Here is an 18,344-nt window from a genome sequence, read left to right as displayed (position 1 = left end):
TGAGGGTGTGTATGAGGGGCGGTTGGTGCTCGGGCGGCGGGGGGGGAACCCCTTCCCCAGCTGTGCGGCGGGTGTGTAGTTGGGGTGGGTGCTCAGAGGGGCATTCCCTCCTAGGGGCTCGGTGTTGGGGTGGGGGCCCTTGCTCCAGTGGAGCGGAGGCCAAAGGTCGGTGCTGGGGGACACCAACCCCCCTGGGGTGTCTTTTGGGGGGGTCAGTGCTGGGGGAATCCGGCCCCTGTGGGGTGTCTTTTGTGGGGGGTAGTGCTGGGGGACACCAACCCCCTGGGGTGTCTGTTGGGGGGGTCAGTGCTGGGTGGGAGCAGTTTCAGGTACAGAGCAGGCTCAGTCCAGGCTCTGTTGCTCCCCCTATGACCTAGCTCGATGGTCCCCATTCCCTGGCCCCCCCACCAACACTTTCATGACAGACTCCTATGGGATGAGTGAATTTGCACCATAGGAAAAAAAAATAATGCAGACGCTCTGCCTGTAGAAGCTCCTTTGCTAGTAAAGATAGAACTCATTTTGCAGTCGTAACCCTTAATGTTAATTTCAAATGTTTGCAGAGGCAGGGAGCAGCTCCGTGGGGAGCTTTCTGGGGAGGGGCAATGCCCAGCCTGGTGGGCATTGAGCCCTCCCACCTTGAGGTTTCTGCTGCCAGCACTGTGCTTACACAGGCAGTGCAGGGCTCGGAGTGGTGCTGCCTCTGCCCTTGCTGTGGGCAGTGCCTGTGCTGCAAACAGAATCTGTGTTCCCATCCTCTGCCCCGGAGCCCCCTGCCCCTGTCAGCTGGGCAGCAGCATGGCAGGGGAAGTCTGGGCGGTCATTTGTTGTGGCACAAGCATCTATGGCCGTGACAGCATTGCCCAGCTCCGGGGAACTTGGTCATTTGGAAGAAGGAAACCTTTGCAGGAAACAACAGTGATCGCCTCAAGACCAGTAACTAAACACATGAGCCTTCTGTAGAAAGTAATATTCTGTTTTATGTGAATATTTCCAGCAGCAAATGTAAAGACAGATGAGAGCACGTCAGAGAGGTCAGTGTCCCTTGAGGAACGTCACAGAAGCAGAGCTGTTTGCATTCAGAGTCACTCACATTAAGCTTTTTTTTAAAAAAAAAAAAGAGAAAAAAAAAAAGAGAAGCGTTGTATTTCACTTTATTTAGCTGCTGTCTGTAGCTACAGGTTTTGGAGTTTGTTTCCAGTGTAATTCACCTTTTTCCTCAGTGTGGTGCTGGAAACCTTCAGTCCATCTGAAAAATGGTGGCTGGCTTTCTTGTGTGGGGTGTGGCAGAACAGTTTCATGACAGACTCCTAAGGGATGAGGGAATCTGCACTGTAGGAAAAATATAACGCAGATGCTCTGCCCATGGAAACTCTTCTGCTAGTGCAGTAAAGGTAGAACTCGTTTTGCAGTTGTAACCCTTAACGTTAACTTGAAACGTTTGCCGAGCTGTAGCTTCTTCTTTGTGAAACATGAGAAAATCTTGTTTCTGAGCAGAGAGCAGCTCCCAGCCCTTCCCAGTAGTGCGTGCTGCTCACTGAGCTGTTCTGACCTGCGAAGATTTTCTGTGCTGGGGAACGGGAAGTTTGTACAGATAACCTGCATCTTCCCCATCTGGATGAAATTTTGGTTCTAAATTAAAGGTTGAGCCAAAAAGTTGTTAGAAATGAAGGGAAGATTTAAGAAATAGCATTTAGGAAGGACCGTAAGTTGCACAAGCTGAAAGGCTCAGATATTGGATTGGAATAATTTGGATTTGGAGGAGGGGCAGGAATGAATCTGCCTTTGGATAATTAATAAGTGGGCTAATTAGCCATGTGTATTATGGCTGTTTAGTGGCCAAGAAGAAAAGCAGAATTGTTACAGCCAATTATTTTCTTCCATATAGTCTAGTAAAGATGCAGTTTAGCTATTCTAGCTAAGAATTCTGCCTGTTGAGTACATGAGAGTACAAACTGGAACCCTCGTTAGTCAGCAGAATGTTTGACTAATTGACCGATTAAATTAAGACTGGGTCATGTACCTCAGTTTGCAGTCCATGAGGTTGCAGGGTGGATGTTAAAAGCTGTGTGTCTGCCCTTTGTATGGCGTTGCCGTGTTTAATCAGTATCTTGGGTTGTTCTGATTTTTCCGAAGGATCAATTTTCTCCCCTGTGACGCGAGGGGCACAAGCCCCATGTTTGAACTCTGTCATGGAGCATCCCTTGTGCTCGGCTGCGGTGGTACTGCCTCGCTCTGTGCTGCTGGCACTGCCACGGTGTCACCCCATGTCTGTGGTGGCCTCGTGCTGGGGCGGTGGAAGACCCAGCCCCGTGTCCCGGCAGTGCAGAGGGGTGAACATGTGAAGGGAGAGAGCAGTGTCTTTGCTCCAGGGGTAAAACTGTGCTCCAAGAGGGTGAGAACCCTCGGAGAAGAGACTGGCCCCAGTGTTGTTGTGTTCCCCTCCCAGGGACACCAGCGTAATCCCTGTTCCCTGCTCTCCAGTGCTGCTTTCCTCTCTGCCAGCCTCCCCCGGAGGAATTTCCCAAAACATTTATGGGATGTGTGTGAGCCGAGGGACTGTGCCAGGTTTTTGCTTTTAAATGGGTCTTTTACTGTGTCGAGGCAGTAAGTTTTGGGTGAGAATGACAAAGAAGGTGGTGGCGCGCTGCTGTTGTGTTACAGCTGATCTGCCTGGGGGTTGTCTGCTCTGGCTGCACCCGGCAGCTCTGCCAGATAAGAGCCTCTCTGGATTTTAAACCTCTTGATAAATAAAATCTTTCTTTGTGGCTTTGCTGACAATACGGTATTTCAGTAAATCATGGCTGGTTTCAGACAGGGTAAGCTCCGGCAGCGTGCATCAAGTGTAGCCTCTCTGTCTGTAGACTGGTTGCGTTCTGCAGCGTTGCAGAGATGAGCTCGAAACTCAACACAGCGCGTCTTGGTTTTCAGTTTTGTTAACAGAAGCTCCCAGTCCATTCATGTTCAGCACAAGAGGTTCCCTGAGCATGCCTGGGGGAGCTCTCTGGCATTAGCCATTGATTTCATCAGGAAGGGCTGGCCTTTAAATAGGATGTGGGTGTTATGTTTGGGTTTTTTTTAAGATCCTGTCAAGGTCTTGGTGTGTGACCTTGGACCAATTTCTTCATTCCTTTTCTTTCTCCCTCGGCTCACAAACACAAAGCTGAGACAGTGAGTGTGACCTACTTCACAGGCGCTCAGGAGGGTGTCTTGCTAAATTAAACCCAAGGTGCTTTTAAGCTCCCTCGAAACATTTGAGGGAGAGCAATGAGCAATTTTTATTTGTTTATTTTTAATAGAAGGGAGGCTTCAGGAGCGACAGCCTTGGGAGCTAAGGCTTTCCTATGGGTGGCTGTGTTGTACTAATGTACCAGAGAGCCCCAAATGCCAAGCAGGACCTGCAGAAGCTGAATTGGGGGAGTAGGGGGGTTGCACCCATTCCTAAAGAGTTTGCAGGTCTGTCTTGTTTGTTTGAAAAACACCTAAAGAATGCAAAACAGTAAGGAAGAAAATGGACCGTAAGCATGCCGGGACTGTTGTAGCTAGGCACACAGCTCTTCAGCTAGATCTTCCTCTTGGCACAATGAGGAGTCTTCCACTGGGGTTTTGATTAATGTTTTTTTATGGCTTGTAAAATGACTGGCAGCCCCAGATAATGCCATCACAGACTAGTGAGAGGTGGCGTCGTGCCTCGCTGTGGGTGCCCTCAGTTACCTGCCCTCGGAGGGAAAGGGGATGTGCTGGCCAGGAATTCCATAACGAGTAGAGAAGTTTGTTAAGGATGATCATTGCTCAGAAAAGACAGCAAAGGCAGTTGTATAAATGCTGAAATGCACCAGCTGCTTTCCCAGCAGTTGATCAAAGTCAACTCAAAGGTGTAAACAGTTTTGATTGTTCTAAATCTCGGAGCAATAAAGCAGGCAGACATATATTTAAGTCAGCTTTTCTTGGTATGATTAAACCCAGTGAAAGCTAAATGACATAGACATGCTGATGGCTGGGACTCGGTGGCTATGGAAGGGTGCTCAGCTGTGAAATAATGAATGAACAGTTTTGATGGAGATGAGCTAAAATTGACTGACCTCCTCCTGCTACCGGGGGGAGCCGGGGCTGGTCCGCAGCATCCTTTGCTTTTCGGTCCGTTGCCGTGGTTACGGTCTCCCGGCAGTGCTGCTGGTGTATCGATTGCAATCCCGTGAGTTTCAGCTCCGGCTAAAAAGAAAATCGCTGCGTTTTTGGTGTGGGAAGCATCAAGCGTCGCCCGATGCTGCTGCTGCGTCCTTGCGTGGTGGCTGCCTGGCTGTGCTGCGGTGCTGCTGCGGCTGGAGCCGTGCGGTGCTGCAGCTGTGCAGGGCGCAGGCTCCCAGCACCCGCCCGCCGGGTCCTAGTGCCTTGGATCCGTTCTCCCTCAGAAATGGGGGTGGGTGCTCCCCTTCCAGCAGCCTGGGCATGCCCGGGGGTGGTGTTTGGTAGCATTGCGGGGAACACTCGCTCCTGACAGCTTGTTTTTGAATGGGTGAAGGGTCCTGAAAAGCCTTCTCCTGGTGCTTGGGTGGGTGGGTGTGAAGCACAAAGAATTTGCAGGGCTGTACTGGTCAGTGTGGTGGGCTTCAGTCTGGCTATAGCAGCACAGTATGTGTCATTAATTTCCTCCATATAATTGGCCTCATATAAGTGGCTCTTGAGAGACAGAAATAAGGATGCACTCCTGCTGTCAGTGCTGGGACAGGAGCTGGAGTTGAGTTTTTCTCTGGCTCTTGCACCAACTACAGGGCTAAAATTGGCCTTTTATATACCTACCCATCGTCCTGAACAGTGTTGACTTTCGTAAGCGAGAAGTAACTTCAAAGACGAGGGGGCTGCTACAGCTATAATTGGGCAGATAACGTTCTTGCAATCTTTACACTTCTCAGGCAAGAAAAGAACCCAGGCTGACTTTCAGGTCACCTAAGGGGAGCTTATAGTTTAGTTAAAAAAGTCTTAAACTCAGCAAACTCGATCTGGATTTATATTGCCACAATAAAGACAGAACCCTGAAGTTAGAATTTCTTTTCTGAACACTAGTTTGGAACACAAGATGGAAAACTAAGCTGCTTATAAATCAAAAAAAAGCTTTGCTGAAGCAATTTCATGGGGATGTGTGTGTGTGTGTGTGTATATAAAATATATATATAAATACAGTAAGATGGAATTTTGCCCTTCCTAAATAAATAGTGGGGAATTTTCAGGAGGTTTTAAAGCTTCCTGATCAGTTTGCTTAAACTGAATAAGCTGGTAGTGTTCAAGTTACGTGGCGTATGGACTGTTTCTTATCCCAGATTTCAGCAAAAAGTCTGAACATTCTAAACTGAACATCCTTTGGCTGTTTTATGATAGTTTATCTGTAATGATGAGTATTGCATCGAGGGTTTGGGCAGCTACCCATCGCTGTGGGTGCTAACAAAGCCATGGCTGTGAACAGCGTGCAGGATGGCCTGTGTCCCTGGGAAGGAAGGGTGGTGCAACACCAGTGCTTTACCCATAAAGTGTGACATGTGGAGATCTATAACGTTGGCTACTTTTTGCAGGTGAATGAAGATTGCCCCAAACTTGGGCAAGAACGAGCTGGATGTGTGAATTATGCCCCAGGCTGATCTAGTTCAGTCTCCCATGCGAATACACCTCTCCTGAGATCATCTGAATTGGATTTGTGAACAAACACACAGGCAGCTTTTTACGGTACGTGTTACTGCCTAATAAATGCCTAAATGCCTGAGAAGGGGCTGTGCTGCAGGTGCTGAGGAGTGAGTGCCCTGGGATTACTGCTGATTGCACTGGTCCCTTCCCTGGTTTGCTGGCCCCTGCTCAACACACTGACATTGCCTGGCCTTGCTCCTGAGTCTTTTCATCACCAAGACCTGCTAGAACTGTCCCTGTTTGGGACATACAGTGTCTTTTTATGACAAGCAATTTTCTTGTTGGTAGTCTAAAAGGTGAGGTTGCATCTAGAGGCAGGTAATCTGCTTGCCCAGTAGTTGGTGTGGTTTGGGAATAAACTACGCCAGGGATCTGTCAGGAGCTTGGGGTTTGTCTCATGCAGTTGTGAGATAAACTGGGCAGGAGCTGCCAGTTGGGGATCAGGCAGTAAGAGGTGTGACCATAGCCTTTACCAAGGCTGCTGCCATTTCCTATGGTTTGCTAAACTAAATTTATTAAAGGATGTTAAAACAGTAAATTAATTTCAAACCTTTAACATGAATCAGAAAATGGGGTATGTTTTTGTGGAAAAGGGGATGCTGTAGTTTCTGGTAGCTGTGGCAGCCTCTGGAGGTGCCAGGAAGATTTATTCATCTTAGTGATTTTGTTTGATTGAAACAGCAGTTCATCCAAAAATGGCACTCACTGAGTTTGGAGAACAAAAAATGTTTTTCCTCTCTATAGAGCAGACTTTGGGCTGAAATCTACTGGTTCCACAAAGGCTGCAGCAGCCAACAGCCAGCTTCATCTTATGGATATTTTTCTTGTTTGCCCTGATTGTTTAAGACTGTTTCAAAGTGCTTTAATTACGGAAAGCTTTACATATCCTCATGTAATGCAGTTTCAGTTAACTAATAAAACTGTTGTCTAAACTTGTTTTCTTGTCTTTCCGTCAAGTTTTAATTTTCATTCCAAATGAATGAAATTCCGACCTTCATGTAGCAAATGGGAAATGGAAACAGAAATTGGCGAATGGTGCTATGTAACTTTGTTACATTAAGAAATGGTGTCTCTTTGAAGCCTCCTGGTTGACAAAACAGTGATTTTCATGTTCAGCCTACCTCTGTTCACAAATTCATTTTCAAAGGATCTTGGGGGGTTTTTTGTACATACTTATTTCAGTATGGGTTTAGGAAATCTCAGTGCAAAGGGCTGGAGTTAGTACGTTTTGTGTCCTCTTTGTGGTCTGGGGCTGTAAAGACCCTCCAAAGCTGCTGCAGCCAAGCAGCCTTCAGGCATATCCCACCTGGTGACCAAAGCGTTCCAGGCTGTAAGGGGGGGAGGAGAAGGATGGGTCTGCCTTTTGGCATGCTATAGACCCTCTGGTAGAGTTGGGAAAAGCTGGGGCTCTGGAGACTTGTCCTCTGTCGTTATGTGGGTTTGGGAAACTGGGATCCCTGAGTGGGAGGGAGCACAGAGCCCTTGAGTGGTGTGGGGATGGTGGTCCCCAGCTGGGCTGGGCTCCAGGCGAGCTTGCCTCCAGCGTGGTGTTTCCAGTGGCTGCTTCCCTGGGGCTCGGGGTGTTCAGTGGGGCCCCACAGGCTCCGGGTGCTGGACTCCAGCACTTTCGGGATCTCTTTCCTGTGCTTTGCTCTGGGAGGGAACAGACGTTTCTTGCTACTGTCACAGCTCTTCCCTGGCTGCCCCCTGGCCGATGGCTTGGGGGACGCTGATGTTTGGCATCTCTTGAGGGCAGGTGTCCTTGGGGGGCAGAGGTGCTCCATCAGCATGTGGTGCAGGTGGCTCTGCTCTCGTTTTTGACCTATTTCAGCAGCTGTAGGATTTCTGTGTTCCGTGGGAAGCTTTTAGAGCACTCTGGTGGAGCATCACTGGCAGTCACTGCTGTCTGCTGTCCTTCTATGTTTCAGCCCTCCTGTAGCATTGCATGTTTTAAGAAGCTCTTTTGAAAATGTAGGCAGGCTCCAGCCTTGGCACTGTAGTCACAAGGGGAGAGTGTGCTTTGATCACTGTGAGCCTTGCCTGTGCTACAGCAAGGAGCTTGAACCTTCTCTAATATTTTAATTTAGCTTTCAGTGACCTGAAGTTGAGGCTTCTTCCCCTTTCTTTGTTGGCAGCTTTTGTTTAAACTGCAGGGGCTTAAAATTGCCACTAACATATTGTCCTTCTTGGGGTTAATCATAGGCTTGTTTTAAATGTTTAAATGTTCTCAAGTTTTGCATAACTGTTTTTAGCTTTCCAATGAAACTATAATGAATCCCTAATTGGATATTAGAAACTCAGTATGTGTTCTTACTGGAAGTATCTTCACTGCATACTCCTCCGTGTTGCTTCATTCACCCAGGTTTGATTTCCATCACTGCTGTGTTTGTGGGTGACACTGTGGGGAAATTGGGCAATTTGATGCGAGTTTACTGATTGGTGCCAGTGATGGGAGCTGAGGAGGGTCAGTGGTGCCCCACCGCCTGCCAGTGCATTCTCACTCATTAGGGTACCAGCTGCTGAGCTGACTGGTAGAATGGGCTCTGTGGGGATGCTTCAGGGGGAAAAATTGTGTGTACGTGTGGGGAAAAAGTCCCTTGCGCTTCAGGTTTAATGTGGAAAACTCTAGGATTGGAGAAGAGGGAGAAATTAGCCGTATATAGCGTTTGTAATTTTCTTTTTAAATGAAAGAAACACTCTTCCAGCTACAGCTGGTCTCACTGGGAGGAAAGCCTTCCTGATATTTACTAGTATTTTGCTTATTTCCGAATATATCCTGTTATTTCTAGGGCTCTGTGGGAAAAACAGTGATAAGTTCCCATCCCTTGAGAGGGGGAAGTGTCCCACGTCACCCGTTCCCAGGCTGCTGCAGGACCGTTCACCCTTCTGCGCTTTCTAAACTCCCTGTGAAATTCTGTGGCCGTTTCACAGTTTTCTTCGTTACTTGCACGAAGGGTTTCTTTAACTTAATTTCCCTGCTTGTCGTTCCAGCCTCTCCTTCGAATGTAAACAGCACTGTGGCTCTGCTGGGGTTTGCATCCAGCAAATATTTGTGCAAGATGGCCATGCCCTCTCTTTAGCCACAGTTCTCATACATCTCGTGCCACGGCCAGCTGTTCTTCTGGCTCTGCCCCAGCCTCGGAGGCCCTGAGGTCGCACAGGAAAACAGGAAAAAAACCCTTTGGTATTTAGAATTCAGATTTCCTGAGTCTGTTCCGCGCCTTGATCACAAGAACCTTTTTCCTCTTGCATTAAATTAAATGTGTGAACCGGAGGCTCCTCCCATCCCCAAACACCATGAATGGGTTTCTCTTGATACTGGGGGCACAGCTCTGAGTTATCCTGTGATCGTCTGAGCCCCCGTGGTGGAGCAGGAGATTGCAGGAGCATGGTTGCTCCCATGTGCTCCAGCAGCCCTGCCAGGCTCCCTCCTGCCCATCCAGGAGTTTCCTGCCCCTGGACCCCTGGATGAGCAGGAGGGATGGGTTCGCTGTGGGACACCTCCTTGTCAGACCTCTTGAGCTTCTTTGCTGCTGTTGTTCCAGGGCAGGCAAGTGGCAACCTCTGCTCCTGAGCCAGAGCTGAAGCTGAGCTGTGTGCGGGGCTCTGTGGTCAGGTGTGTGCCAGACTTCCAGTCTTATGGAGACTTGGAGGTGCACTGCTGCATCTCCTGGTCTGAGGGGAGTGCTCAGGGCTTGCCTGGTTCTGCAGAGATGCAGCCTGTAGATAGCTCCCTCGTTGGTAAAATCCATTGGATCTTGGCTAAAAGAGAAAAAAAAAAATACAATAAATTAATTGAGCAGATGTAGTTTGTGCTGGAAAAGAGCACGGTGCAGTGTCTGTTCTGGGTCAGTGTGAAAGTCCATCTCGGCCAGGAGCCCGTCTTAACAGTGGCCAGCAGTGGCTGCAGAGGAGAATATTAGAAAAGGGTGAAATATGGTGGTTTCCTCCAGTGCAACCTCCCAGATTCTGGCAGAGAGTTGCTGGAGACTTCCAAAGCCGGAGCTAATACTTCCATCTGTGGTTCAAAGCACTTGATGGATTTTCCAAGAGGGAAGAACTTGGGTTTCATGTTTGTTAGAGAGGAACCAAAAGAGCCCTGTCTTGTCAGCGTGTGTGGAGCAGGGAGCCCTGACGCCTGCACAGCCCTTGTAGGGGAATGAGGGAAAGTTGACAGAAGTGGGATTTTTAGTCTGGGGATTTTGTGGTTCCACAACTGTTGGATTTTTCTGCGATGTGAACGGGAAGACCCCCTTGTGTCCAAATCTGGGGCTGGGGGCTGCTGCAGTGATGCCTCCCACCCCTCCTTTTTGTTTATGGATCAGTGCAGGGGGAGCACCGCGATCCTCCTCCCAAAGTGGCTGGCTTTGTTCATATTACGGGCGGTAGAGAAAGACAGAGTGACCTGATCGGGGACAAACTGCCTGTTCCTGATCAACCAACACATCACTGCCTGGTGTTTCCAGCTCTCTCTGGTGTTGCTTTGCATTCCTCTCTTCTGGTTAATCGCTGTGGTTTGGCCTGTCTTCCGGACTGGAGGTTTTTGTGAAGAGCTTTGGGAACCTTCACCTGATGGGTTGCACAGATGCAAAATATATTTATCATGTGTGGGAAGGCTGAGAGAGGCTGGAGATCGGGTTCCTCCTGCTGCACAGGCTCAGCCACACAGGCGCAGGGCTGGCTGAGGTGGTGGTAGTCTCACTTTTTCATAATTTCATTGTGTTTGACTAGTTTTGGTTGTGTTTGACAAGGGTTTTTGTTCAAATAATGCAAGTTTTGGCATCTAATGTCCTTGATCTCTCCGAGAGCTGACAGAGTTGAGGGGAATGGGACGATACTCTTGCCTTTTTGTAACTCTCAGTAACTTTTGGGTTGGATTTCTGTATGTGTAACTGCTTCCTTTACAACAGCGTAGCGAAAGGGAAAAATGCCTTCAGCTCAGGTGTTCCTCTCTCTGCAGAAGACTGCTTAGGAAGTGACCAACAGGTTTTAACTTCCCCTTTGTGCTGGCTGGCTGGAGAGACGTGGATGACTGCAGTGTGCTTACCTAGTGGATAATTTAACCTGTGCTTTGCATGAGAAATGTAATTTTGCTGTGATAAAAACCCTGTAGCTTTTCAAAGCAGCCTCGTGGAGCTCCTGGAGCAACAGCAGGGTTTTTCTGCCCGGTGGGTGCAGTTATTTTCCTGTTTGCTCACCCTGGGCAGTTTGTAGCTCTGGTGATCAGCCAGTGTGCAGGGCTTGCTCTCGTTGAGTTCTTGGTTGTCTCTGTGATCAAGGTCTAGTTTCTAGCTATGTTTTTTGTTGTTCATCCTCATCGTATGTCTTTAAAGTTCATTCCTTTGGATGTAATTGCTGTTATCCTTGAAGGACCACCTTGTTCATTCCCTGGGATGTCTGATCTTGCTCTATCTGAACATGCCACCTCTCGTTCAGTGCCATGCTTTGCTTTTTTGATGTTCATCTATGGTTTTCAAACTTTTCTGCCTTATTTACCGTTCTTAAAGCAAAATTTCAGCACAGGTACAGGCATTAAGACAGCTGATGTGAAGCTTGCTTTTCTTGTTTACCTTTCATAGAATACTAAGGAATCATCTGCAGCTGTGCAGGAGATAAGGGACCATGGGATACAAGTGTTGGTCTTGTTTATTGCTACAAATAATGAACTACAGCCCCCATATTGACCTGTCAAGAACTTCCCAAACTTATTCTTCTTCACCCTTTTAAAAACTTTCTGATGACATTGGTTTTTCTCTTCAAATAGTTCATTGCCTTTGTTATGGTCACAGCAATCGGGTGCTATGTAAACAATCATAAAAATTCCTGATGTGACCCCTGTTTTGGAGACAGCGGGGTGTGTTGGTGTCCTGATGGGGGATGGCTGGGTGCAGGGTCCTCATGTGCAGTCTCTTGCAGCCACAGAGGAAGCTGCAGCACAAGGCAGTGGGGCACGGTGGCTTGCCAAAGCCCCTCCGTTAGCCCTGCTTGCCATTTCACAGGCAGCAATTAACGCCGCAGACAGCTCTGAGAAGAGGGGCTGATGACTTTAATTAGACATCTATTCAGATCAACGAGGGGAAGAACAATTATTGATTTTTAAAAAAATGCCCCACAATTAACTGTTTGGTCTCCGTGCCTCCCGTCTGCCTGTGCTGTGGATGTGTGCACACCTTTACCCGGTGGTGCTGTACGTGGCTGTGGGGTGCTGGGGAGAGAATCACAGAATCTTCATGGTTGGAAGGGACCTTTGACATCATCGGGTCCAAACACAAAAAAAAACCAAACCAGACACTAAAAAACCACAAACAGACACAAACCAACAATCTCTGGCACTAGAGCATGCCCTGAAGTGCCATGTCTACATGTTTCTTAAATACCTCCAGGGATGGTGACTCCTCCACCTCCCTGGGCAGGCTGTTCCAGTGCATGACCACACTCTCAGTAAAAGTAATTCTTCCTTATATCTAATCTAAACCTTCCCTGCTGCAACTTTAGACCATTTCCTCTGGTTCTGTCATTATTCATTTGAGAGAAGAACCACGGGCATCATGGTGTTTTTCCTCAAACTTTGCTATGGAGGGATGCAGTGCCAGGGGAGAGGGGGGAAAGCAAGGCACGGCTGTTGGGGGCAAACCTTGGCACCAGGCAAGGGGCACGGGGGAGAGCGTGGGAGGCACGCCGAGTGCTGCTGTGGCGGTGCCCAGGGGTGTCTTGGATGGCTCCTGGCTGGAGGGACACTAGGGTGGCCCTTCCCAGCACCCAGCAGTGGGTGCTGCCAGCATGGCAGGGTGGGCAGGAGGAGGTTTTGCCTTCCCCGGTGTCCCGGCGAGCGGTGGCCGTGCCGGGGCCTCACGGTGGCCGAGCAGAGGCTGGTTGGTTGCCTCTCCTCCTGCAGCTCCATCAGGAGCCGGGTAGCGTTAGGACCCAGCGAGCTGGCAGCGCCGGTGACAAGTCTGGAGCAGCACTAGCGCAGAGTAGTCTCCATCAGCCGGGCTGGATTTTTGTATATCCCTGTATTAAAGAATCCTCTGCCAGAAAAAAGGGCTTTTTTTTTTTTTTCCCCCCTTTCTGGGTGACCCAGCAGAGCCTCGCCGGGGGGACAACAGGGATGGTTAGATCGGCTGAAACGTGAAAAACCTCTGCTGAATTACTGCTGGCCATGAACTGAGACCGTTATCTAAAAATAATAAATCTTTAAAATAAAGAGGAAAGCCAGCGGCAGCATGGCCCAGAGCAAGAGACACACATACAGCCGGGTAAGTTGGGGGGAGGGAAACTTATTTACAAACTCCTGGCTATGCTGATAGATAATATTGTAATGTATCTTAATGCTATCTGTTGCAATGAAAAAATATATCTATTTTTATACTGAAATCTAGGTTGTGTTTCCTCTGCTTTCATATTTCTGGAATTTGATATCTTCATCACCAACAATGTCTGTTATGGTTTACAGTGGGTAGATAAATAGTCTGAATTATATTAGCGGACATGTCCTTTTGATGTAAGTTAGTCTGTCTTTGCTGTTAATTATCACTGATAATGCAATGAGGTGTCAGCTGAGCCTCCGGTGATGACAGAATCTTTCTAGGGCTTTACAGCACAAAGATTCGGGGTTGTTTTCCTTTCTGCATCATGTTTTTTCCTTCCTCTTTGCTTATTTTCCAGGTTGCATGGTGAGATACTGAGCTTCCGAGTGCCTGAAAATCATTTCCAGGTTTTACCATATTGCAGTTAACCCTGGGCTGTGCGGTGGGCAGCAGAACCGGAGCCGGGCACCGGCCCTACAGCAAGGCCTTTCTTTGGAGTTTCTTTCTTTGTCATTTTGTTCTCCCTCGCCAGCGCGGTGACATTGTGTCCCAGACACTGGCTGTTTTGGGGACCGGGCGGTGCATTTTCGGCGCCTCTGGTTACTTGGTGTGCTTGCCAACTTGGCAGAGAGCTTTGTAACTCCAGGGCCGGTTGCAGGGGCGGGAGGGCAGACCCCTTCCCACCACCCCTCTTATACCAGGTCCGTGTCCAGCCCGGGGACTACCCAAAAAAACCCCCGTGGAGGAGTGTGACCTGTCCCTGCTCTGCCTGCCTGGGCAAGGGCGTTGTGCGAGAGCACCGAGCCCGGAGCCGCCCGTCACCGGTGGGGCGTTGTGTGTGTGATTTGGTCTCTGGCCGAAACGATCTGCTTGCGTAGTCACAAGCTGCTGAACGGATCAGCTGCCATTCAGAAAAAGGCCCGGGGCTGCCGGTGATAACGTGCGGCTGGAAAGTTGCTTTCCCCACCCTGTGCGGGGTCAAAGTGTGTTTCCGCGTGGGGATGCGGCTGCGGAGCGCTCCCCGGGGCTGGGGAATGATGTCTGCGGGTGAACGAAGGCAGGGGGCTCCCACTGCCACCATTCTGTGTTTGCTAATAATATTGCTGTTTTCAGTGGGGGACAGTGGGGCGAAGGAGGTGAAATTTCAAACTGAGTCTTGACAGTTCTGTACTGATAACTGCATTGAATTTCGGTCGGGCAGGACGGCAGCTTTATCTCATGCATGTGAGGAGGCTTATCTGCATTTTACTCAAATTGCATTTTGAAATCGGTACCGCAGGGACCGAAGCTGTGCCAGCCCTTCTGGCCAGGCTGTCCTGAGTGGCCATCCTGGTGGTGTCCATACAAGGGTTTTAGGGACGCGTGGTCATACACCAGCGCTGTGGCTGGTGTCGTTGCAGTCAGAAACACCTGAACCCATTTGACTTCTTGCTTCCCAGCCTTGAGCAGGATGAATCCAGTAGCGTGGCAGTGTTTGCACAGTGGGGGCTTCACCCTGGCGTTGCCTTGCTGCCTCATCTGCAAGTCTGACAGCAGCAGACCCGCACCGCTCCAGCTTCTGCTGGGTGAGGTGGCAGCCACCCCCAACGTGTCACCGGCTGATGGGTCTGCTCTTAATCCTGGGGTAATTCCCTCCTTTTAATAGGGACAGTATGGCAGTGCCACACACTACCTATTCAGTAATAACTAGACTTAAAAGAAACTAGAGTTTTTTCCAGTTCTTTCCTTATTCCAGCTCTGTTGGGTCACATCTTGAATTTGAGGCTAAGAGCGTTTTAACCTGCGGTTGTGAATCTCGTCACGGGAGCTTTTCAGAGGTGGTTGCTGTGTTTGAGGTTCGCCTGAAACTTTTGATCTGTACTTTGAATGACAGTTTGAGGTTCAATTAGTCAAATCTGCACGGAGGGAGGCGTCCCCGTGTGCCGGCGTGATGATGTGAGTCTGACTTCTGGAAGGAATACAATAAATATTCCTTGGGTTATCCGCTATAATGGAGCGAGAAGCTGAGACCGTCATGCTCAGATGGAACACAGTAGTGACCCAAATCATGCTGGAATCACAAGTCAAGTCACTTGGAATTGCATCCATTTTTCAGTGACTGATAACCAGCATCTTCAAATAACTGAAGAAATGGTCTGTAAATGTGTGTAATAGTTTGAATGGGGGTAAAAATGGGAAATTGTGGTGCCAGGTAGGCGACTGTGCAGATGGAGCAGGTGGGCAGTCAAAGTGGAGCCCATGTGGCTCACTTCTCACCTGGAGGAGGTTTCTTCTCCAGCCCTGTCTCCGTCTGGCTGGTGAGCAGGACGAGGAGCTCCTCCTGGGATGGTGCCTTCTTCTGAGCACCCTACATAGGGTCTGTCCTGACGGACACTGGTCTAGTGCTGCATGGGCAGTGATGGCTCCTCCGGTGGGTCATTATTCCTGGTTGTTTCTCTGGCTGCCTGATCCCCACTGCTTCCTCTGTGCCTCTTCTTGGGGTTCCTGAGTTGGCCATCAGTACTCTGTGGTGTAGGTTGGGGAGAGTGGGGGGAAGGAACCCTGCCTCTGCTATCAGAGCACACTAATTTCTCATTTCATGTAATTATCAGCTTATTCACCCTTTAGACTATGGCTGCATGGGAGTGATGATTGAGCTGTTACAGATTGTCCGCACTGATGCTTACGCAGATCTCCTGAGGGCTCCTGCCTGATTCACAGTCTGTCAGTGGGTGAGTGGCCCTGGGAGGTGACTCTGGCCTCATGTGCATACCCCTTCTCTCCTCCTATGGTCTGTGGGAGCTTTCTGTAGTTCTCTCCTCCTCCATCCTTCTTACTCACCATCAGTGTATCACCACCTTGCTCTTCGTACCCAAGCTTCGGGTATCCAGAGCACTGGTGTGGCCTGCTGGAAAAGCTGACATGACCAGAGAGGATGCTTGTGTCTCCTTTGTTCACTGGGAAATGGGAGATGATGACCTTTTGGTCACTGGTGGCAGGGAAAGAGTTCCTGAAACTCAGCCCCACCTGAAGTTTTGCCTGTTGGTTTTCCTGAAGATGGAGCCTGCCAGTTGCCAGGGGCAAACCCTTCAGTGTGCGAGGTGCAGCTCTCCAGAGATGCTCTGGCTCTTAGGAAGAGATCGGTGAGGAGCTGACATGTTGTACTGTGCCTGGAGACCCTGGCTTGTGTCACTGGCTGCTGTGTTGGGCTGCTGAGCCCTAGTGTCCCCCAGGAGGACCATCCCTAAGTTTGTGGTGTCTCTCACCGTTTCCTCCTTCCTTTGCAGCTGGCAAGGGACCGTGGCTGCAGCCAAGAGGAATGGCTGCAGGTGGGCACCAGTCTCCTTGGGCCACCACTGACCTGGCTCTGCCCTTCCACCTCTGCTCGGGAAGGCCATCAGGTCCCCAGCCTGCAGTCATCTGGGAAGCGCTGGGGACGCACTATTTCCAGCTTTTAAAATCCAAAATTGAAGTAGTCGCATTGCTTTGAACCTCCAGTCTTGAGTTGAATCGGACAGATTAGCCCCTGGCTTGTTTGGCAACACTGGAGAGCTGAGGCAAGACAGAGTCATCAGAGAAATCAGGTTGATCCTTGTTTCATTCCGACATACTGACAGCAGCACGGGTTATGGCAAGCTGCAACACGAGAACAAGATAATATTGATCCTGGTGTGTTGTCCTGAGGCAAGGACGGTGGCGATCCCTGGCTGGGGAGCTGGCCCCATGGCTCATGTGGTTCTGCAGGTTTGGGTCCAAATTGCTGTTTAGGATTTTGGTTAGAACAAAGCCATGTGTGTTAACCTGAACAAAACTGTGCTGGTGAGCTCCTGAAATTAAGGCCATGGAGATATCAGTGAATGGTGTGCACTGTCATCCTCCCGTTGGAGCAGTGCAACTTGTCCCATGGCCTTATTTCTAATTTGTTAGAGAGGTGGATGGACTTGGGATGGTCCTGTTTCTGATGGGTCCTGGGAAGCTGCAGATGTGGTGCAGAGCTCTAGGGTGGACCTCACTGAGCCCCTTGAAGTCCTTTTCTACCCCAAGTGCCGTGTCCCAACAGGTTCAGGGAGTACGGAATACTTACGTACCTTCATTGGCGTTGTAAAGGACACCCATCTGGGGCAGGATGCTACTCCCGAAGATCCTTGGAGATGTCATAAGTGGTAAAAGTTAATCTGAAATGCTTTTTTGCTGATGTGACAAATTACAGACTTTCTCGGGAAGTAAGGACACTCAGCATGGGAATACTGTGGAATTAGTAAACTTTCCGTTTGTTTTTTAAAGTTAAACCTTATTTGATAGATTAAAAAAATTATTATAATTTTATATGTGAGTCTGAAAATGTGTACCTACTTCTGCCAGATTTAATTGCGTTAACTTTTGTCATTCAGCACTAATGAGATCGCAGCCATGCGAGAAAGATATTCACGATTTGTTTTATTACTTTCTTGTGGTGATGCATATGTTATTAATTGGCTGCTGTGTTAATTATAACATCTAACTAATGACTTGAGTGACAAATAAATCCTGGGACTGACCTGTTGTTCATACAGGCTCAGGGGAGTCATGAGACAAATGAAGACAAAACTTTTTTGAGATGTTGCTATTGTTGCTAATGAAATCCGTTATCTGGAGGTGCAATATCATTAAATAAATCTATTATTTAGAGGTGGAAAGTGGCTTGTGGAGCAGAGGGAGCTCACTGTAGTGATGGAGCTGCAGGTCCAAGAGCCCTCCCTAAGCCTGGCAGCCAGGACTTGGGTGGAGTTTTGAATTGCGTGTCCTTCATCCAGGACCAGGCTGCTCACTGCAGTGCAGTGCCTGTCGGGATTTCCTGGGACACAGCATCCGGGACAGCTATCTAAATGTGTGTGTTTATTTTTTAGGTCAACACCCCCCATAATTTAAAGCCTTTTTATGTTTATGATTCGGAGGCTTAGTCTGAACCTAATTCTGTAGCAATAAATTACCTGCCAGAGCGTATCAAAAGCCATTTATTTTCTCAGCTCGTGTCTCTGCCAGCGGAGATGACCTGGAGGGCTCGGCTCGCCTGCGGGCACCGGGGCAGCCACATTCACCAGGTTATGGCATCACCACCCCATGGCGAGGAGGGGCTGATTGCCTGGGATATTGCCCAAAATAAAGGGCAGAAAATATCCACACAGCCCCTTCCCTTGGTTCTCTGTGGGTGCCTCCAGAGAGAAAACCGGAGTTTTGTGACACCTAAAGAATTTTCAGTTGTTTTACCATGTAAAAAGTAACCTTCAAATGCTTTGCCTGTGTGTCTGGATCCATAGAGAAGAAATGCAAAGCCCTCTGTCTTATTTGCTAATGAAAATGCTAGAACTCATTTAAAACGAATCTTTAAAAGGGAGTGCTACC

The 18,344-nt window shown here is 48.9% G+C and overlaps 1 protein-coding gene and 1 long non-coding RNA gene across 10 annotated transcripts in view; one reads left to right on the top strand and one right to left on the bottom strand.

Moving 5' to 3' along the window:
• Positions 1-18,344, top strand: part of DCTN1 (dynactin subunit 1) — a 78,771-nt gene that overhangs the window by 113 nt on the left and 60,314 nt on the right. For 2 of the 9 annotated variants that reach the window (XM_014943884.1, XM_014943869.1), the window contains exon 1: positions 12,658-12,932. The exons of 1 other annotated variant lie outside the window; for it this stretch is intronic. In XM_014943884.1, coding sequence (XP_014799370.1) covers positions 12,900-12,932 — 33 coding nt within the window. In that variant the 5' untranslated portion in view covers positions 12,658-12,899. Of the gene's footprint in view, positions 1-5,567; positions 5,719-12,657; positions 12,933-18,344 lie in introns of those variants that run through there. 6 more of the 9 variants (XM_014943900.1, XM_014943876.1, XM_014943929.1 and 3 more) reach the window with 4 other exon arrangements.
• Positions 1,140-4,300, bottom strand: LOC106889172. Its single transcript, XR_001412269.1, has 2 exons — positions 4,083-4,300; positions 1,140-1,552 (listed from the first exon to the last, which is right to left on the bottom strand). It is a non-coding gene; the product is annotated as an uncharacterized LOC106889172 (long non-coding RNA).

This window comes from Calidris pugnax, unplaced genomic scaffold, assembly GCF_001431845.1.
Source record: "Calidris pugnax isolate Ruff unplaced genomic scaffold, ASM143184v1 scaffold15, whole genome shotgun sequence".
In the NCBI taxonomy this organism is placed as follows: Eukaryota; Metazoa; Chordata; class Aves; order Charadriiformes; family Scolopacidae; genus Calidris; species Calidris pugnax.
The sequence above is the reverse complement of the archived record's forward strand: the minus strand, read 5'-3'. Positions and strand labels throughout refer to the sequence as shown.